This window comes from Struthio camelus, chromosome 12 (assembly GCF_040807025.1).
Source record: "Struthio camelus isolate bStrCam1 chromosome 12, bStrCam1.hap1, whole genome shotgun sequence".
Taxonomy (NCBI): Eukaryota; Metazoa; Chordata; class Aves; order Struthioniformes; family Struthionidae; genus Struthio; species Struthio camelus.
This window is the reverse complement of record NC_090953.1, coordinates 4081625-4102944: the sequence shown is the minus strand read 5'-3', so window position 1 is coordinate 4102944 and position 21320 is coordinate 4081625. Positions and strand designations below refer to the sequence as shown.

The 21320-nt window shown below is 50.6% G+C and overlaps 2 protein-coding genes across 2 annotated transcripts; both read left to right on the top strand.

Annotated features, from left to right (window-relative positions):
• Positions 1 to 588: 588 nt before the first annotated feature.
• PDCD7 (programmed cell death 7) lies at positions 589 to 4316 on the top strand. Its single transcript, XM_068958714.1, has 5 exons — positions 589 to 1410; positions 2037 to 2175; positions 2529 to 2765; positions 3401 to 3488; positions 3895 to 4316. Exons 1-5 carry the CDS (start codon positions 589 to 591, stop codon positions 4010 to 4012), a joined length of 1404 nt encoding a protein of 467 aa, XP_068814815.1. The 3' UTR covers positions 4013 to 4316.
• A 1503-nt stretch (positions 4317 to 5819) lies between these two features.
• On the top strand, positions 5820 to 19735 carry UBAP1L (ubiquitin associated protein 1 like). Its single transcript, XM_068958715.1, has 6 exons — positions 5820 to 5910; positions 8327 to 8484; positions 9966 to 10790; positions 12766 to 12975; positions 17755 to 17856; positions 18668 to 19735. Exons 2-6 carry the CDS (start codon positions 8353 to 8355, stop codon positions 18800 to 18802), a joined length of 1404 nt encoding a protein of 467 aa, XP_068814816.1. The 5' UTR covers positions 5820 to 5910; positions 8327 to 8352; the 3' UTR covers positions 18803 to 19735.
• Positions 19736 to 21320: the final 1585 nt, after the last annotated feature.

Sequence of the window (21320 nt, the reverse complement as noted above, 5' to 3'; positions counted from 1 at the left end):
CAGCCGCTCTTAATTCTGTAACCTTTAATGCAAATCCTTTTTTAAATGGATTGAAAACACTTTAGGGAAAACTGTTAAACAACTTAGTTTTGAAAGTTGTTTTGAATTATGTAGTCAAGAAATGTTTTTAAGGAAACAACTTCTGTGCAACTGCAGTTTGTACTTCAATCCACTTTTGCCATTTGAATAAAACGAAGTGACTACCCGAACACGGCTTTCTCTGTCGTGCCCAGGCCCTGCCTAGCCCGAAGCAGGAACGTCCGCGGGGCGGAGCCGGACGGGGCTTGCGGCCCCGCTCGCTGCCTAGGTTCGGCTCAAGCTTTGAGAGCCGCGCTCTTCAGAAAGGAGGTGGTGGGCGATGAAGGCGTGACTCCTGCGCTCTTGCGAGGTGGAAGAGGTACCCGAAGCGCAACAGCCATGCGAGGGGCGGCGGAGAGAGCGGAGCCGCTCGCAGCTTTTCGGCAAAAAGGGGCTGTTGGGGCGGGGGGCTCCCGGGCGGGGCGGGGCGGCGCGGCGGCGGCTCCTCCCGGCCGCCAGGGGGCGGCGCAGCGCGGCGGCAGCCGGGAAGGGGCGGCCGGCGCGGGCAGCATGTCGCAGCCGCCGCCGTTCGCCGGGCGCTTCGCGGTGCCGCCGCCGCCGTTCCGCGCCTTCCCGCCGCAGCCGGCCGGGCCCTTCCCGCCGCCGCCCGCCGCCCCCTTCCCTCCCGCCGCCGCCCGCCCGGGCCCCTTCGCGGCGGCGCCTCCGCCGTTCCTGCCGCTGCCGCCGGCCGGGCCGGGGCCGGGGCCGGGCGCGGGGCCGGGGCCGGGGCCGCCCTTCCCGCCGGGCGGCGGCGGCGGCGGTTTCTACCCAGCGGCGGGCGCGGGGGGGCTGTTCGCGCCGTGGCCGGCGGCGGGCGAGGCGGCGGCGGCGGCGGCAGCGGCGGAGGAGGAGGCGGAGGCGGCGCTGCGGCGGCGCGACGAGCTGTGGCTGGCGCAGTTCCTGGCGCGGCGGCGGTGGCAGCGCCCAGCGGCCCCTGGGTCCCGGGCACCGGCCGCCTCCGGCGGTGCCGGGCAGGCGCGGCGGGTGGCGGCGGGGGCGCTGGCGCTGGTGGCCCGGCTGGCCGCCCTGTGCCGGGCCCTGCGGCGCTGCGAGGCCGGCGGCGACGAGGCGGGCTGGCAGCGGGCGAGGGCCGAGGCCGAGGCGGCGCGGCGGGAGCTGCGGGAGGCCGCGGGGCCCCTGAGGCAACCCGGCTACCTGGAGGCGCTGCAGAGGAAGGCCCGGAAGGCCAGGAAGAAGAGGTTGCGCCTCCAGCAAAGGAAACAAGAAGCCCGAGCGGCCAAGGAGGAGGAGGCCGCCCGGGCGGCCGAGCGGGAGGCCGAGATCGATCGGTGGCGGGCTAAGCGCATCCAGGAGGTGGAGGAGAAGAACCGGGTACGGCCGCCCTCACGCCTCGGCCCGCCTCGCGCGACGCCCGCTGGCCGAGCTGGCCCTGCCCGGCGCGCGGCCTGGGCCTTCGCCGGTCGGGAGGTGCCGCCCTTGGGCCCGACCTGGGCCCGCGCCCGGGTTTCGGCTGGCGGGGAGACACTCTCTTTCAGGCCCGTGAGGCCTCGGTGAACCGCTCAGCTCTGTCCCGCGTTTCAGCGTTTCCAAACTCCCCGCGGCTCGGGCCGTGGCTCGGTTAACGCTCCTTACGGACGTGTTGATGCTCTTAGTCGCGGAGCGGTGGAATCGGGATGCCGCCCGCTCGTTGCACGTTTTGCCGTCGTCCTGTAGTTAAAGGTCGCAAGGCTTTACGAAGTAGAATTCCTTCAGCCGCTTGGGCCCAGAGGTTTTGTATTCCTCTGTTTTATTCCTCTTTTTCTGAAGTTTCCCTGCCGTGTTTTACCTTTTTTGTAAAAAGTCAAAATGGTGGATGTTTGACTTCTTTAATATGGCTGTGCTGCTAGGAAGTTATTTTGAATCACGCGTGCTTCCTTCATCTTTCCGAAAATACCAGTTCGTTCTTGTCTTCATGGGCTGCTTCATGCATCCGTACTCATTTTTTCTTTCCTTCACAGGAACGGGAGCTTAAAGCTGCTGCTGACAGTGTGTTATCTGAAGTAAGGAAGAAACAAGCTGACACAAAGAGAATGGTAGACATCCTACGCGCTTTAGAAAAGCTCAGGAAACTGAGAAAAGAGGCTGCTGGAAGGAAAGGTAAATTATGAGATGTTAACGAACCTTTTGTGGAAACCCACAGGAAATAACACGGTGTGCACTGACAAGGTACAGCTTGAAAAGAGCTGCTTCCTTATTAGTGGTTTTAATCACATTAGTATGCAAAGATATCTATAGAAGATCTGAATAACAAAGAGAATACAATGGTTGTGTTCCTTGATTTCCAAGCTCTTTCTTGATAAAAGAAATTTTACTGCAAGATCGTTCTTGGCGAGGTTAAGCTTATGCTTTTGAGATTTTATGCATTTTAGATTTTGCAAATCCACTCTTAAGTCTGGTAACAAAGCTGCTTCTGAATTTGAAAGTTCTAGCTCAATTCTCTTTCTGTCTAGGTGTTTGTCCTCCCCCCTCAGCAGATGAAGCATTTGAAAATCAAGTGGAGAGTCTCAGAACATTGCTCAAAAATCGTACAGAACTATATGAAGCTGAAGAGCGGGCACTAAGAGTAATGTTGGAGGGAGAACAGGAAGAAGAAAGGAAGAGAGAAATGGAAAAGAAACAGAAGAAGGAAAGGGAAAAACTTCTACAGCAAAAACGTGAAATCGATTCCAAATTGTTTGGGGATCCAGGTAAACTCTGCATGTTGAGTTAATTGTTTTTATTTTTTTCACCTTTTAGGAGCTAAAGTTAAGATGCAAACATGAATTAGAGGAGAAAGAAGTCATCTGCTGGAATAACTTATGTTCCGAGGAAAAGAGAAGATAACCCCAGCGAAAGAGTTTAACTGATTTTAACAAATTGTTTAATGTGATGTAAGAAGAGCTGTTAGCTATTCAGTACAGACTGCAGAGTATCAATACTATCTCAGGCTGGTTTCATAACTTTTAGCAAGAAGAGATTGCAGATTAAGCTAAATTTGGAATAAATAGAATAGGTAGGAGACTTCCAGCACCCAAGAGATACTTTATTCTGGTGGTTCGAGAAGTGTGAACTGGGTAATCTGTGAAGATTTAGTATCCTTATGTTCCCCTTTTTAGAGGATGGAGACAGGAAAAGTTTTGTTACTCTTGACTTCTCTATGGCAGTACTGATAATGATGATAATGATGTGCAAAGCACATAAATAATCCTTAATATATTATCTAGGAAAATTGTTTTAAGTGTTAGCTGGGGAGTGGCATATAAGTTGGCACGTTTTGGGCTTCTAAGACTTAATAGAATTGAAAGTCTCTGTTACTGAACAATTTCTATGTCTATTTTAACAGATGAATTTCCTCTAACCCATCTATTGCAACCCTTCAGAGACTATTACTTACAAGCTGAGCATTCTGTACCCGCTCTAATCCAGATCAGGTGAAAACAAACAAAATATTTTATTATCTGAGATGACAACTGTCATCTGCTGAGATTGTAAAATTATAGTCCTTTTTGGTTCCTTAACTTCCAAATATATTTATAAGTGATGCATTCTTTCCCTGTTTTTTCAGCCAAGTGTACTCTGATTCTAGCTTGATAAAGGTGTGTCCAACAGACTCCACTGTGAGGCAGAGTGCACTTCCGTGTATCAGCATATATTTCATATGGCTGCATTTAATTTTTTACGTATGTGTTTTGGAAAAATGGTTTAGAGTGCAGTTTGTAGTGGATTTGCATACTGATCGGTATGAAAAGAATATATATGTGTGGATATATAATGAATCTTATTTCTGAAGTGGAATTGGAATGGATATCCTCTCAAACAACACTCTTTCCGTTGAAGGCATGAATGGGATCAGTACTTGGTGCCTGCTGATCACCCTGAAGGAAGCTGCATCCCTCCAGGATGGGTTCTTCCGAGTCTGCCTACAAATGACACTTGGGCCACTGCTGTCAGATAACTCACCAAGAAATCATTTTTAACACTGTAGCAATGTTTCATTGTAGTTGTGTGCGTGTATGTGAGAGGAAAGAGGGTCCAAAGAGGAAGTAACGTCTTTGGGTCCTGTTTCTGGTTGTTGAGTGTGTAGCCCGGTACTGGCATTCCTTGAATAAAACTGTTAAAGAAATGCTTTTGCCTTCTGAATCTGCAGGGAAATATCTGAACAAGCACAAAGTTGTTAGACATCTTGCGGTATGGAGTTATAATCCTGCTATGAGTTTTGCTAACAACTCTAAGTCTTAATAAAGTAACACTGCTGACGAGATTGTTTGTACCAATATTAGCATACTATTTTTAGTCACTTTTATTTTTATAAGCCTAAATCAAGATTACGAAATCTCCAGAAGAAAAAAAAAACATTAATAAGAATGATATTTTTCTTATTAAATGAAGCATGTCAAGCATCGCTGTCAGAATAATTTCTGTGTTTTTGCGAGTAGGAAGGAACATATTACAAGTTGAAACAAATCCTTAAAAAACAAGCAAGACAGTTTTTTTTTTTTTTAAGCTCAGTTTTTATCAGCTGTTGACATTTTGCTTTTGTGGGCTAAAACTGGTACCACAGCATGGAAACAATTTCCTGTCATGTTGAAATAGGTCAGATAGCCATGTGAATATATATAAATTTGATAAATAAGCCTACTTGGAAAAAAAAAAACATAAAAAGCTGAAATCTAACTTAATCCAATTGTTTTTGCCTATATATAATACTTATGTGCAATATATGTAATATATAATATAGCTATTTTTCTATAGAAAGAGATCATTTATACATGATTTTAAAAAATGCAGCTCAGTTTTTGTAAGCTGATCTTTTTTGTACTGAATAAATAGAAAAAAATTGTTTATTCATTTATTTATTTATTTATTGTTAGAAGCGTCTTTGCTCCAAGGGAGAAATTCTTTGTAGTACTTGGCATCAAACATGACCTGTACTGTCTGGAGAGCTGCAGGCAAAAGGTTTGTGCAAAGGAGCTTCTGCCTCTCCCAAGGCGTCAGAGGGTTCTGATTTCAAAGCCTTCCACGTTCCGGCCAGCTCGCTTAAAACAGGGATGGACCATATGGTTTGGGGGCTTTTTATGTCTATGCAGATTGCAGTGGAATTTTTCCAGAGATGCAGTCATTTTTCTAGCTTAGCCTTAACGTGTGGGAATGGATTGAATCTTACGCACTCCCTACCTCTTAGCATTGCAACACCAATTCACTGAGGAGGCAACACAAGATTGCCTACTCTGAGCTGATAAATTCAACACCTTTAACTGGGTTTTGTATGTAACGTTCATAGTTTCTTGGCCGAACCTGTGCAGTGGTTTCTCTTAATAAGAGCACACTAACTAGTAATTTCTGAAAGAATTAGAATTTGTCTGAGAATGCCGAAGTGTGCAGGTCTTGCTCTCGTGTGTATTGCCTACCTATAAGCACCAGAAAATACAGCTTACAGTGAACTACTTAAAGACGGGGGTTCTGGTTCACTTGTCTGTACGTTCTTCCCATCCATATCCCACCTCTTTAGCTTTTTGATACCCTCAGAACAGTTATGACTAGATCAGGTCTTACTTGATGAAGAGCAAAAATTCAAATAGTGCAAAGACAATTGCAGAAACAACACTTTCAACTCAGAAAGCTTAGTGTCCAGAGGATGCCCTGCTTAAATATTAGGCTGCTTATCCCATCAGCATGTCTGATGAGACAGGCTAACTACTTAAGCTGCTATAATCTTAAAACGTAAGTCAGTCTGCAGAAACGTAAGTCAGATGCTTGTCTGACTGTGCAAGAATTTAAAGAACTGGATAAGCAGCCAGTGTGAAAGCAGCACTGCTCTACCATGTGAAAAAAGGCACATTACTTCATCTAAAGGTAAGGATAACTTTATATTGTTAATAAAAATAAGACTTGAAAATGCCAGCTAATTAAGCCAATTCAGGTATACTTCAATCTCACAAGCTTTGTAAGGTTTATTTTAAATATTTGCTGTTGTCTAATGACTTTCTTATTAAAAATACAGAGCATTTTAATGCAAAACATGTTGAGGCCACAGATGAAAGAAGAATGTTTAAAATCTCAAATAGCGGAAAGATATGATATGTGCGATGGTGTACTGATTCTTTAAAAACTTATATTCTAATTTAATATTTGTCTTAACATTTATATTTGTCCAAGTATAGTAAGATACTTCCTATTATTTTAAATTTAAAAAAACACTGTAACCCAAAAGACAAGAAGGGGTTGATACGAGTTTCCAAGTCTCATTTGCATCCTCTTCCTCCACTTGTCGCTGTGCAGTTTAGGTTGTCATGCTTGTAAGGCGCACCCTGTTCCTGATACCTATTTGTGTGTTTGTCACCCGGTATCTTTACAGTGAGGTTGGCCAGAGCTGGTGTGAAGCCGTAACTGAGCTGATGAGGTTGGAGCCCTTGCAGAAGTTACTTTCTGGTATAAGTTAGTGTTTACCAGTGACTGCCTTTTATGCTTGTCCAATAGCATTACCGTAGTCATGACTCCTCACCCCAAAGTAATTTTTTTTTTTTCCCCCTAAATGGCTGTTTTGGGAATTAGTGTTTGTGGGCGCTTTTCTAACCACAATATTTATTCAATGAAATACAGTAAGATAACACAGTACAGTAACTAAAGAGCGGTTGAAGTTACCGAGGTATAGGTTATTCTGTTTCCCTATGGGGACAGCTGGACTTTGATGTGGGTTTAACGCTGCTGACATTGGACTCTAAAGAAAGTACGGCTTTGTGCCTGTAAACAAGCCTGTGTCTGTTGGAAACTTTAGTATAACAAGTATTTCAGATCTGTCAACACTGAATTTTGTCTTTGCTTCAGAGCAACTTCAGATATATTCACTACTACCTGTCTTCATGCCTCAAAGTCACATTTAAAAACAAGCAAATCTGTTTTTAGGAGACGGACGACAAGATCTTGCTTTCCTTTGCACCTGATGACCATTGGCAGTGACAGATTCGGCGCAGCTGTTGACAAGTGTTAGTCACTTTATACCCTCCACTACCCGGATGGGCTTTTTCTCTTGCAGGCGGTGTCTGCACGGTGGCGTCAATGAGTTGGGGAAAACTGGGGGAAGGTGGCCTCCGTTGCAGATGTTGTCACACGTGTTCTTCCTCAGCGCTTGCGTGGATTGTAACGTACGCTGAGCCCTCTTACGTTTGAAAGCAGATGGCCTAGGTCTGTGCAGGGCTCGGACACGTTGCGTACGTAACGCATTAACAAAAGTACACGTGCAGGACTAGCAAAGCTGGTCATTGTCTCTTTGGCTGCGCTACAGCGTTGGGTATTAAGTGACCCCAGCATAAGCAGCCGAGTGACAACTCTTCTGTGAATTTGATAAGAGCGACTGAGTTGCACCGAGCAGTCGCGTGTTAGACTTAATTTATAGGCTAGAAGCTGCTTGTTGCCTCCTTCCCGAAGGTAAGGAACCGAGTGTCCCAAATACGGTTTCCCATTTTAGATCCTTATTTTCAGATAAACTTAATGGGCAGCTTTTTGTTCTTTGAATACATTCTGCTGCCCCCCCCCCCCCCTTTGAAGTGTTTATCCTCACCAGCATAGAAGCCATTTCTTTTTGAAAGGAAAAAAAAAAAAAAAAAGGAAAAGCACTTCTGTGGATACTGATATAATGCCAAATATTTACTTTTTATGTCTTCAGAAAGACTGTTGAGGACTGCTGCTTTGGAAATTTTTTAAAATAGGCACAGACTTTAGATTCCAGACCTTGTTGGAAGACTTACCGTCAGGTTTTGCCAGTCAACATTGTGTAAAGGAAACTATTTTGCACGCTGTCATCGTTGGGAACGGGGGCGGGGGGGGGGCCTCAGGACTTCATGCAAGAAGTAGTGGCTTATTTTTTATTTTTTTGCTAAATTGAGTCATTTGTACAGAACCGATGGCTTCATTATTGCAGTAATATTTTCCGTGCCACTATTTCCAGAAGTTTTTCTCTCCGCTGCTGTGCCTGATCTAAAAAACATCGGCACGCTTAAAATGGCTAGACGGTTCCGAAAAGCTCATCTGGTCTTGAAGGGGCTCGTCCAGCGCCCCTCTGACACTGTGGCTGGCCTGCTGCACCAAAACGAATCTTCGGAAAAGTTACTGAAGTGAACAAGTAGACAAGAACGAAGCGTAGAGAGACGCATCTTCTTCTCTCCTCTCCCCCACCTTCGCTGGGATGAGGCCAGCGCAACGCCGCTGCCTTGCTGGTGCCCAGCGGGGCTCCACTCCTTCCTCTCGTATTTATGTTTTATCCCTCCTTCAGACAGCACAACAGCGAAAGGGGCAGGAATGAGCTGCCTGGACGAAGTACCGTTCCGAACGGCCGGGAGCTTCGAAGGCGGCTCGGCGAGAGAGAGCGCTTGGGTGAGCGCGCCGGCCGTCGACGTTCCTGACTGCGCCGAGCTCCTCGTGAGCACCATGGTGAGCCGACCCCTTCCGGGAGCCGCGGCCGGGTCCCTTCCCGCGGCCGGCGTTAAAGGCAATTCAGCTTTTTTGTTTTTTAATTTCCTAAAGAGGAGAAGGAGGACCTTTCCTCAAAACTGACAACCTCTTCATGGGTTTTTTTTTGTTTGTTTGTTTTAAGAAGAGTGGGCAGAGGTGAGGACAATTTGCGGTGGTGGGTGTGAGGAAAGGGGTTGGTTTGGGCTCGTTTTGTTTTCTGACCTCGCCTGAGCGTGACTGTGAGGGTGACTGAGCATTGGCACAGGTTGCCCAGAGAGGTGGTGGAGTCTCCTTCCCTGGAGATGTTCAAAACCCGTCTGGATGTGATCCTGGGCAATGTGCTCTAGGTGACCCTCCTTGAGCAGGGAGGTTGGACTAGATGATCTCCAGAGGTCCCTTCCAACCTCAACGATTCTGTGATTCTGTGTTGGGGGAATGGCGAGCTGCAGGGTGTTTTTCCTCGGGGAGGCCTCGCCAAGGACGAGTTTCAGGCCCTGCTCTGGCAGTCTGGAAGTCCCTTAGGCCGGCGTCGCTGTCCTCGGTTTGGCGCGGGGCAGGGACGCGCTCCTCGCCGCGGACCGCTGCCTCGCTGCGCGGCGGCGGCGGCGGCCCCGGCTGGGCCCTCTCGGAGCACGTGGCGGCGGTGTTTTCGTCGGGCAGATCGGTTCGGGTCCGTTTCTCGTCACCGCTGACAAGTTCTCTGCCCTGTGGTGCGGAGCAGCAACAACAGCATTCCTGTGCTGTGAATGTACTCGTCTGCCAGGCCAGGGAGACCTTGTTTGGAGAGCGCTGCCACACACGAGACTCGTTTTTTCCAGGAAGCCCTCAGATTTAAGTCACAAACACGGTTATATTTTAAGACAGAAGATGTGGAAATGGCTCCTCTGTCCTGTGACCTCTCGAGGTGCCCGAAGCAGCTCTGCCCGGCGCGGCGTGCAGGCTCGCAGGCCAGGAGAGGGCTGGTGCCAGCCCGTGTGCCACTAACGGGGGCCGCAAACGAGGCCCGCTTCGAAGCCCCTTCCTCTGCCCTGCTCCGTGCGCTGGGGGCGGCCTGCGGCGGGTGACTTGACCTGGGGCCTCCCATGGAGCTGGCACTGAAGTGGAGAGGTGCCTGCTGGCAGGACCCTCCGCTCGCCGCTCTTCTCCTTCCGCCAGCCGTGAAGACGCAAAACACCTCGGAGCAGAGCTTTAAATGGGACTGAGAACAGTAATGACCTTGTAGGTAGCTTTTTCCAGGTGCAAATGTTGGGGTTCCCTCTAGGGATGAGGCCTGCGCTGGCCAGGCTTGCAGCCCTGGCGCACGTAGTCCTGCTGCTCGGGTAAACAGGGGCTCCGTGCGGATCTGCGCAGCCTTTCACGCGCCGGGCGTGAAGCGTTCGGCTCGCTGCGCGTGCGTTCGAACGCTCGCCGGGCGCTTTGCCTTCGGGCGCCCTGACTAACTGCTTGTTGCTACCCCGCAGCACGACTTCTCGCTGGAAAGGAAGGTGCTCTACTGGATCGAGGCTGCTTCCCAGCAGCAAACCTCCTGGCATCGGGTCACCTCGGAGGTTGTCCCCACGGCTCCCCCGTGCTGGCTGCTCCTGGTGGACCCCAAGGACAGCTACGGCGCCGGCGCGGAGAGCAAGGAGGCAGCGCTGGGGAGAGCCAAGGACGGCGGGACCGGCGCCTGCCCCGTGCGGAGGAGCGTGAGCCTGAGCGCCGCTGCGGAGGGTTACGGGCACGCCAAGGGCCGAGGCGCCTTATCCGACACAGAGAGCGAGACCTGGCACTCCGAGGAGGAAGAGTACTTTGAGGATGACGAGTATTCCTCGACCTCCTGGGAAGAAAGCGACAAAGAGGAGAAAGCTCGAAGGAAGAACGTCGCAAGAGCTGTCGCTCCCTGCGCTGGCCTTCACCAGGCCAGGCCCAAGACGTCGCCGGGCTTGCTGGAGCCCACGTTGGAAAACGGCTACCGCAGGCCGGCGAGCCCAGACCCAGCCAGGCAGAGGAGGTCCATGGTTATATTCAACAACATGAAGAATGAGCTGGAAGGAGCCCGGAGGAAGCTGGCTGCTTTAGTGCATCCTTTAAATAGAGCTTATATGGAGAAGAAACAGGCCTGCACGCTGTCGTCCCTCCACCAGCGCTCCCGGAGTAGCAGGAACTTTAAATACCGCTCTGCCTCCGACACCTCCTGGCCGGGGACTCTGACGCCCACTCCTCCGGCTCCTCCTTGCTGCGGTCCCCGGGCGCCGTCCTCTGCTGCGTCGATACCGCCGATAAAAAAGCATAAGCCCACCGTTGCGGTGAGATGTTTTGTTTACGTATCCCTTTGCTTGCTGCTGTCTGCAGAAGTCCCATGAGCTGATACAGACACGGGGGGGAGGTGGAGGGAGGAAGCAAAGCATCACCCGTAGCAAGAATTCGTCCCGCTTGCCGAGCTCTGCACGGCAAGGCAGGGCCAACGTGGGTCTTTGCAAGCGCTAAAACAATGAGAAACATCTGGCGAGTTTTCGTAAGAATTAAATGAGGATTTTTTTTTTTTTTGCCGCAATGTTTTAAAAAAGCATTTGTTGTGAGAAAGTTTGTGTTATCCTCAAAAAGTGTATTTGCCCTAATCAAAAACACCCCTTTTTCCCCTAACAACCAAAACAACTTATTTGCTTTGCAATGGAAACACTAAAAAAAGAAAAAAGCAGCAAAATAAGCTTTGTTCCTTCTTCCCTCTCTGTTTTCTTCCTCTAGCAGATATAAATGGAGTTTCCGCCTTCTTATAACCATCACAGCTGCCCCTCCTGAGAGTCCCAGAAGAGAAACCAGGGTTTGAACAGACACAAAAGTTGAGCTAGTTCTGCTTCCCCTTCTTCCCTAGGTCTCTCTGTCCTTCCCGTTCAGATGAAACGTTCCCCGCGCTCGCTGCCTCTCTTGGCCCTGCTTTATAGCTAGAAAGGGCCCCTGCACCTTCCTTGTCTTGCAGCCTTGGCAGCCTTTTCTGTGGCAAAGATTGTTTGTCTTTCAAGAAAAGTCCAGGAAATCTGAGTCCTACTATCTTCACAGTCCTGCTATAAAGACGGATCGTTTACCCGTAGGGACAGTGGTGCGAAGCGAGGGAGTGCGTACTGCATTCTGTCCTCTTCGGTTTGAGTCGTGCGGTGTTTTAAAACATCCTGTTTCGTCCAGATCCTTGAGAGATTTACGAGACGGGTTGCTCCAGAGCTGCAATTAAAACCATCAGACACATGAAAGGCCGTGTTATTTATATGTGGTTGCGTTAGACGTAGTATAATTAAGGAGCAGCTAAATGCCTATATGTGTTTGTACACTAAGCAGCTGTTACAACTAATTACGAATGCCTCCCCCCGATCAGGTCAGCATTGTATCAAAAGCGTCATGCTGAAGGCTAAAGCCTCGATCCAAGATGAGCACCTCTTTGTGCACGGTAATTTCTAGGAACTATAACGGTTTTATTACAGAAACTTAAGTAAAAGCAAGATACATCTCATAAACGTCACAGCGTAAATGGGACGTAAGGTGACCACCTACTGTATCGCCTCCCGGCTGGCAATACGGCATCTCGCCTGGCCAGCCAAGGGCAAGGATGGCATTTATTGCCCGAGATATGGACGGGATTCCCAGGGAGAGGAAGCTGCTTTTGATCATTTTAGCACACGAACACCCGTGAGCGCTGTTTTCTTTGATCTGTATCTGTAGCTGGGCCTGGGTTTAATCAGGTCTGCTCTCCTTTGAAGAGAGAGCTTGCGGATAAAGCGTTGTAGATGTCCCCAAATACAGCAATAGCCACTTCGAATCTTTTGTTTGTTTTTGTTTGCGAAGCGCACATCTCGGTTTCCCCAAATTTCCGCTCGGCAGGCGTTGTCACCCCGGTCTGCGCCGAGCTGCTCGGGAAACACAAAACGTTCTGCTCTCAGAGAGGTCACCCCCTTTTTTGGGAAAAAAGGCACGAACAGGATGTATAGCAGGGAGAGTCACATACATGCTCACTAACACGTGGTCCTTTATTTAGACAGACACACACATGCACACCCGAACCCAAAGGGGATTGTTCCATTTATGGGAATTTTCCTCCTCTTGCGCCAGCTCCTGAACGCTGAAATGACGAACGCTGAAGCAATGCTTTGAAATGCCTGCAATTACCTTGTTGGGCTGGAGAGGGGCGCAAAGGAATTTGCCGTACGGTCTCGCGTAGGGCCGAACGCTAGCGTCAACGTAAGCGCCTGCATCCTAATCAGCCAACGTACCGCTTCTCTGTTTGTGTTTCAGTCGCTCAGCCCCTACGCCTGCCTCCCGCCGGCCTCCGCGCCGGCCCGGCCGCTGAGTTCCCACAGAGCTCATCCGGACTCGGCGGCCGACCTGCTCTCGGCACTGAGCCAGGAGGAGCGCGACCTCATCGAGCCCGTCATAGCCTTGGGCTACCCGGCCCGCAAAGCTATCCTCACCCTCCAGAAGACGGGAAAGCAGAGTTTAAGTCAGGTTGGTGGAGCTGCTGTCGCTTTACTGAAATGCTATGGGAAGCACTCGGTAAAGAGCAACCGTGGATGACTCGCTTTTTGCTCGGGATGGACTTCTGGCTGCCTCGTTCTGCTCTGGGGAAACGGAGGCGTTTTTTCCCTGCTTTGGTGTAAGAACTCGGTCAACGGGGTTTTTCATTAGATCACACATCTTCACTTGTGCTGTAATACAATTACAATGAATTGCACTCAACTTTTCAGTGAGTAGTAACGGCTGCGTAACGTTATCTTTTAAATCTGTCATATAAAGCCTAGTGTCCTTTTGAAGTATAAATTTTGCCCCCATATATGGAAACTTTTTGCACGTCATTTTTTTTTTTTCGGCCGTTAGATTCATATGATTATTTCCATGGCTCATCCTGTCAGCATGGGACTGTGTAAATACCTCCGAGACTTGTCTGGTCTCTCTCCAAAACACAAGATTCCCGCTTTGGAGCAACCACTGACTCTGCACAAGTAATGCATTTGGGTCACGGGCTATGACTGTAGCTCTTTTACTGAGGGAGCCCTTATACTGACCGGGAATTTATTTTGAAAAGGCAACACGTAGCCTCTCCCTGCCCCCCCCAGTATTGAGCCCGAGGTCTCTGCCCATCCGGACAGATATCCTGTGGTGCTGGGGTGGCCTTAGCGTATGCACCGTCTGGAAGGGATGAGCAGGCTGCAACCAAATGGTTTTGCAAACTTGAGGCTGGGCTTGCTTGTCCCAGACGAGGGATTGGCAGGGCTGAATTATACATCCGACTAATTTCTGCATGGGGAGAGCAGGGTGGGGGAACAGGGCTTGCAGCTGCCGGAGTTTGGATGAGGGGGGGGTCCGTGCAGCAGGTAACGCTGACGAGCGGGATTTGTCTGAAATGCCCCCTCTGCCTTGATGGGGGCTCCGAGTTGCAGGTCCGGTGAGCGTAGGTGTGTGCATTGCCTGCTGGAGCACAAACAGGAGGTTGCTGCACTGGCAGAGGAGCGGGAGGAAGCTGCTCTTTATAGAAGAGCCCGGCCAGGGGATGGGGATTGCGGCTCTCCAGGCAGAGATGGTTCAAACTGGCATCTCTCTTTCCCCGGGGTGGTGCAGGGAACAGTCCTGCCAGGCGGGTGCTTGCCTGGGGTATGGCACAGCGTCTCTCCCGGGGCAGCTGCAGCACCACGTGGAGCAGCATGCAGGATTTACGCTCTTGCAGAGGGAGAAGAGCTTGGCTGTAGCTTAGTAAGATGGTCATCCATCAGGCCTGGTCCTGGGACACGTCCTGGTCCATGTACGAAGCTGCTCTGCTGCATCGCGCACCTCCTGGCTCAGTCCTGGCTCGCCGGCGGCGTACCACCCTGCGCCGGGTGGTACCCAGACCCCACGCCTGTTGGAGGCGGGTGGTGCTGTAAGCCAAAGCAGGGAGCTTTATTTGTTCAGTTCATAAAGGTTTCTGTCTACGCAGACACAGGGAAATGGGCAGAGCTCAGCCCACGCTCCTTGCGGAGAGTCGTGCAAGTGTGTCTTGTAGCAACTGCTGTCTTTAGTGTGAAGGTGTACCCCCCGGAGTGGCGCGTCTTGTTGAAGACGGAGGTGGCTGCAGTCTGCTCCCTTCTGTGCAAATCCAGGGAATCCCGTTCTCTTGGGAGGTGATTAATGCACCAAACTGAAGTCTACCTTATATCCCAAAGTCTTCACCAGAAGCTCCCGTCTCTCCCCGTTTATGCCCAGTACAGCCGAGATAAAATGTAAGGCCCAGCTCTTCAGGCTTCTATTACGAGCACAAAACTACCAAATTAGGCTAAGACCTTCCTGGAAAATATGTTTCAACTAAAGTTGAAAAACAAGAGCTGTAGATGCTCTTCGTTGCTTGTTGGTGTCACACAGGGTTTCAATGTGTGACGATGACAGCTTTAAACGGGAAGATTGATTGTGGCACCAGATGGTAGCCAAAAATTGCTCAGTTTCTTCACAGTGTCAAGTAAAACTGAGAGAACCCACCCGGGTGGAGAGAGCAAGCTTTCTTAAGTCTTCTGCCTTAAAGAGACAATGCCTTCTCAGTTTGGGTGGAAGAACCTCTTCAGAAGGCTCGGACAGGGTTAGCATTGCCCCGGTGCGACAGGAGTTCCTCGATCAGGGTAAGGAGCTGCAGGCACGGGCAAGGGCTAAGCCTTACAGGAGTGCAGGACAAAAAAGCATCGCTGCTCCAAGGAGCTCTCGGTCTGCCTGTGAAATCAGACACGACAGATGGCTACAGCTACTCAGCATCTCTCTCCCCACGTAGCCAGCAGCACATGCTTCAGACGAAGGTGGATTATTGAGGAACACAGCCCACCGCACCAGCCGCCTCCTAGCCACGCTCCCCTGGGAACCGTCTTTCTGTGTACGTCCATGGAGTTTCTTGCAGAGTCAATAATGCAGCAAAATATAAGACCCGCTGCGTTTCCAAAGCGTGTGCCTGTCCCTTTCTTCCTCTTCCGAGCTTCTTGCAAGCCTCTCATCAGCCGTTCCCACCAGCTCGGTGACTCCCTGAGCCTCTTCTGCCATTTGTAGACGTTACATCCTTGGTGACAGGGCTTGTGGCAATGAGTTAACAGGCCTGTTAGTGACAGCGCAGGAAAAGCACGCGTTGGTTGTGATCTCCTTGCCCCGTTGGAGAGCTGCTTGTCCCTGCACGCTCGGCGCTCTGGGGACCTTCTCAGCACTGGCTTTACCCGTCCCTGACGTGAACTGCGCTCCAAGCGAGAGGCCATGTTTCCCCTGTCCTTTCACAATGAAGTCTTTGTTCGGGTTTCCAGTGGGTTTTGCTGTTTTCTCTCCTCTCAGTCCTCTCGGTTCTTGCTGTCAAACGGCATCCCCACGCCGACCGCTCGTAGCGCGGGTTCCACGTGGGTCGGTGAGATGATGGGTGTTAAACCCAACGCTGCTTTGCTTAAGCAGCCAGTTCTTGGAGCAGCTGAAAGAAGACCTCACAGAGACAACCCTTTATCAAAGCGGTACTGGGAACATGGGAGATTTAAAAAAAAAAAAAAAAAAAAAAAAGCAAGCGCTTAAGAGGGGATTTACTTTAAGTCACTGCCCATTCCTGTCTTTGAAGGGAAAAGCTGAATTGCTGCTTATCACGTCACATAACAACTGAGGGAAGAGACGAATTGGCAGGCTACTGGTCTGCCAGGGAAGAGTCTCGAGGTTACGTTGTGCGCGAGCGGTTTTAAAGCGGTTGTGGGGTTGGCTGCGTAACAAATAAAGCAGAGCTCTCCGGAGGTGCCTGCACTTGAGTAACCGCACGTCAAGGGCTGTTGTTAGCAGCCTCCTGCGAGATGCAGAGCGGGGGGAAAGCGCCGCAAGCTGGCAAGCGTGCACGTATGGCAGCGGCAGAGCGTGCCCGTCCAGCGCTTCCTGGGTGCGTTGGGCCAGAGGGGTTCCTCCTCCTTCCCGAGACAAAGATGAGCCCAATACTAAACCCAGGAGGTTAGCAGGTCGTAATAAACCGGGTTAAAAACCTGGTTTTGTTTAGTCTTGAGGATTTTCTTTTTTTTTTATTTTAAACAAGAAAACCCTTGAGTTGACAACAGCAGAGATTTCGTGCTCGGCTTGAACAAAACGTCAGATTGCCAAGGTTGTCCGCGTTCGGCAGCGAACCGGGAAAGCGGCTGTGGCTGCGGCTAAGGCAGGGCAAGATCATGCCAGTGATCCTGAGTTTTTGATTAGTAAGGCAACGAGGTTAAAAAAAAAAAAAAAAGCAGGCTGTGAACACAAGTGACCAGTGAATAACTCATGGTGGAGTTAACAAGTTGCTCTTTAGGGCTGACATTTTTTTAACTTCTTCCTTACTCTGCTGCTGGAGAAATAGCTGTTTGGCCAAGCTATATAATCCCAACTTTTGAGGGACTTTTGGGGACGTTTCGAATGTTGTATGCTCTTTTACTGAATCGTTCTGCTTGGCTAGGACCGTGCCGTGAAGGGGTGGAGGGCTGCGCACCACAGGGGGCATAAATCCGTTCCCGCCTGGGCGAAACGGCCCGTCTTCAGGGAGACCCGGGAGGGGGGGCACATCCATTTCTCCAAGCAGTGAGATTTTTTTTTCCACTATTGTATAGTCCATTTATTATTATCTGTCACATATGTTTTTGGACGGTGAATGATTCTTGCGGTATTTAAAAGATACCGCCGGGAATTGTGCTGTCAGCACTCCAAGAACAATGAGGAAAGCCAAAAATAACTGTTTACTTTCAGTAATGACAGCACACAGGCCTCCCCTGGGGTGGGCTCTGGGCTCGCATCCTGGCGCGAGCCCGCCGGGGCCCACGCTCCGCACATCAAAGCAAGCCTGGGAACAGCCGAGGTGAGAGTTCGGGGCGCACCTGGCTTTTCATCCAGACAGGCTCCGTTTAAAAAAGAAAAACAAGAAACCTAACCGTTAGATCATTGCTTTTTATTTCAGACGGTTCATATTTTTGGTTTCCTCCCGTCCTCCCTCCGTTTTGTTCCCGTTCCCACCCTGGGAGAGCTGGGGGGGGGGGTCCGAGGTGCTACTGCTGCCGCGAAGCGATGGGAGTCCTGCTGTCTGAGCCGCCAACGGACAGCCCCGGGCAGGACGGATCTGCCCCGCGGCCCTCCCGTCTCCGTTAAGCACCTGCCCCAAGGCGGCGGGAGGCGGCGGGGGGCGCCGACGGAGCCCCGGCCGGCCCGACGCTGGGAGACAGCGCTCGGGAGCGGTGCGGCACCCGTTCCCCACGTCCGGGAGGTTGCGTTAACCCTCGTTGTCTTCTCCTCCAGTTCCTGGGGTACCTCCGTGCCTGCGACCGGTTGCTGAAGCAGGGCTACGAGGAGGGCCAGGTGGAAGAGGCCATGGAGATGTTCCAGTACTCGGAGAAAAAGGTCAGAGCGGCGCGGCACGGCGCCCAGCCTTTGGGGCCGTGTCCTCCAGGGCCCTGTTTCCAGCGAGCTGCACGCGTCAGTCTGCCCCGTCCGCGGTCCAGAGTCTCCTGGACGAGCAGGCCCCATTGCTCTGCCCGCGGTCAACCTGCATACGTGCTCCCCAACCCGCGGGGCAGCATCGCGTGGCCCTAAGGACACCCCACGCAGGGGTGCCTCCCGCTGATGAAATTCGGGCTGGGGCTGTTGGATGCAATATCGACTGTCACAGCACCCAGGATTGCCCTGGTCGCCTCCCGTTAGGAGCGCTGCGCGGGGAAAGCAGCTGTTCCTCATTTTTTTAGGTAATTTATTGAGAACATGGCTCCAGGTGGGCCGTTGTGGCAACGGGACACAGCTTGAGGAAGGGAGGAGAAAGCAGAACAAATGAATTCCAGATTGTATGTACTGGCTCTCCCCGGTTTCAAGTAATAGTTCTGTAACGTGGACAAACACTTGACGGGAATCCGTATTTAATTTTATGAGGACCAAGTGAAGTTAGAGCCTCGCTTTATTAAACGTTTCTTATTAAAAAAAAAAAAAAAGTAGAAAAGAAACCCTTTTAGGAACTCGTCCTTGTATGTCCCCCCTTCGCCAGCCCGCTGTCAGCAGCGGTTTCGGTAGTGCCCTTCGGCTGTAATACAACCCCGCCGCGTTGCCTGGCCCTCCTGCCGCCCCGCTGCACAGGGCTGCTTCTGCTGGAACGTTGCAGTGAACCTGCCTTAAAAAGCAGCGTGATAAAATCGCTCCTCTCTCTTCCTCCTTCTTCTTGCAGGCTGCCGAATTCTTGCATCTCTTAGCTCAGTTCAACGACATGGGCTTCCAGCAGAACGAAATCAAAGAGGTTCTTCTGCTTTGCGAGAATCACAGGGAAAAGGCGCTGGAGGAGCTCATGACGCAGAGGCAGTGACCGGCCGGGCTCGGCCGCTGCGGCATCGCATGCCCGGGTGCCTCGGCGTGCTTCCAGCCCCCGGCTCGCCGCCAGCCCGCCCGTCCGCTCCCCGGCAGCCCGCCTCGCCGCAAGGGCACGCGGAGAGCGCCGGCTCGCTTCCTCATCTCGCGGATGACGTGGAGCAAAGCTGCGGTAGCTCCTTTCGGTATTGCCGCGCTCGCAAACGCGGTCAAGTGTAGATTCCTAAAACGTTATCTGAATCGGCAGAAGAGACTGTTTTCATAAAGGGCAAACACTTTTCTAGGAACGTTAGTCGTTCCTTTTTGGAGAAGACTCTGAACCGACTTAGTCAGGTTTGAATATTTTAAATAAAATCTAGCCAGATCACGTTAGCATCTCCTTTTAAAATAGAAACTTATGAAGAATGCATAATTCAGTGAAGGGTAAGAAAAGACAGCAGCCTGTCGTTATTTCAGGTAACTAATGCTTTAAGTTTATCCAATAAAATGAGAGATGGCTTGTGCAGGGTTTTGTGCTGTGTGCACTCAGGAAATTTTATGAAGTCTGAATGGAGAAATGGAGAATGGCTCTGCTCTGCCTGCCTTTCATTCTGTGCCCAAATTAAGAAAATTCAGGGGATGTCCCCCTACACTGTGGAGACAGTGGCTCGAAATCAAGTTCTGCACAAACGTCAAGATCCAGAAAATCTGGGTGCTTGGGGGTATTTGTGTACGTATGAGAAATATGGAGAACACTAGATTCGAATCACCTTACTAGATGTTTCTCTGGCTTTGGCGATGTAATCGTGGATAATTTTTCCCATAAAAGTACATTATTTTCCTTTCAATTAGATACAGATGTAATTTCTTTGAGTAAAGATTTCTGGAGGGGCTCTTCGATGTATTTATTGTGTCTTTTCATATGAAAACGCCAACTGGCACAACTTTGCAGAGATGGTTCCTAATTACTTGCAAAGTGTTTACCATTTTTCCATTGCATCCTTCCAGAAGATCTCTTAGCACAATGCCTTTCCATCGTGCTAAAACAATCTGTCTTCCTTCCCCACGTCTCTGTTAGTGGCTTTCAAACCCTGGGACGCAGGAATACACCTCCATGGTGGCGCTCGTCCTTGCACAGCACCGGAGCAACGAGGAAACTAAATCTGGATCTTGGGGTGAAGAATGGGCAAAGGAGACACCTGACTTCAGTTTGCAACATCCTCCTTATGTGGTCCTGGGGACGTCCCTCGGTGCCGTTGGCACGGCTGCGCCGTTCTTTGTCTCGTTAGACTGTTTCAGACACAGTCTCTTATGTTACTTTCGGGAAATTACTTGCACGACTGAGTCTATTTTTTTTCTATCTTAGTCTAATTTCTGAGGACCCTGAGAGCACCGTATCGGCACGCTCTCCTTGCTGAGAGCAGCTTCCTGCAGATGCGGAGCCCCGCACGGTAGGAACAGCGCTCAAGGAGTCTTGAGTTTCTCCCTTTTGAGGCTATGTGGAAAGGAGTTGCTTTGCCCGTTTCCAAGGGCTCGTTATACTCGCACTTCTTTAACATAATTGAAAGGAAAAATGTGGCACCCTGTATTGCTAAGGGAGATAATTTGCAGGGATTAGGGAGGTAAAGGGCAGGGGTGCAGTGGGAGCACCAACATTTAAAAAATTCTGCTCCAGTATTGAATATTTTGCGCATGTATGGTATTTCACTGCTTAAGGAAAATTTGCAGACTCTGACAAGTTGTTTACATGCGAAAATGGAAATGTCCCAAAATGCCAGTGAAAACCGCTCAGCTTGGCTCAACTTGGACTGCTGGAGGGCCATGCAAGCTTCCTGGAGTGGTGGCCTCAGTCCCACCTCCTGTGGTGCGTTTCCTCTTGCTGGCTGGGCAGCTCATGCGTCCAGATTACCCAGCTGTTTCTTCTGGCCAGCTCTTCTTCGCAATATCCTTTACGAAAGCTCACCTTTCAGCAGTGCCCACAGAAGGGCCCGTTCCAGTGAGACTGTTCGTAAGCTGAGGACATTTTTTCATTTTCAGCACGCTTTTTTGGCTGTGCGCACCCTGAACGGCTGGCACAGCACTGCCTGGTGCGGACAGTGGAGCCCCTGAGCTAGATCTGTGAGATGGGACCAAAGCTTCACCTCAAGGCCCAGAAGCATGAAGAAGACCAAAGGAGATGGACTCGAATGCTTTAGCTTGCTGGAGAAAGCAGGGACGATCCCAGGGGATACGTTCACTACAGGCGATAGTTGTTGCTGGCAGAAAGTGCCACGTGAACTGAATTGTGACAGGCCTCAAAGGTGCAGGTAGGATGTTGTATTGGAAGTGGAAATTCAGCCAATGGGACATGAGGGGATGGGAACAGCCAGATCCTGCTCTTCATCTCATGAAGGTTCACCTTTGTCTTGCCTTCCTTGCATCAAGTGGGAACCGTAAGCCATAAACTGTGGTTTCAGTCTAAAGATGCAAGGAAGCCGTGCTCCTCCGAGTCCCGGCACATGCTATATTGAGTTTGTTTGCGCAGCGAGCTCTTGGTG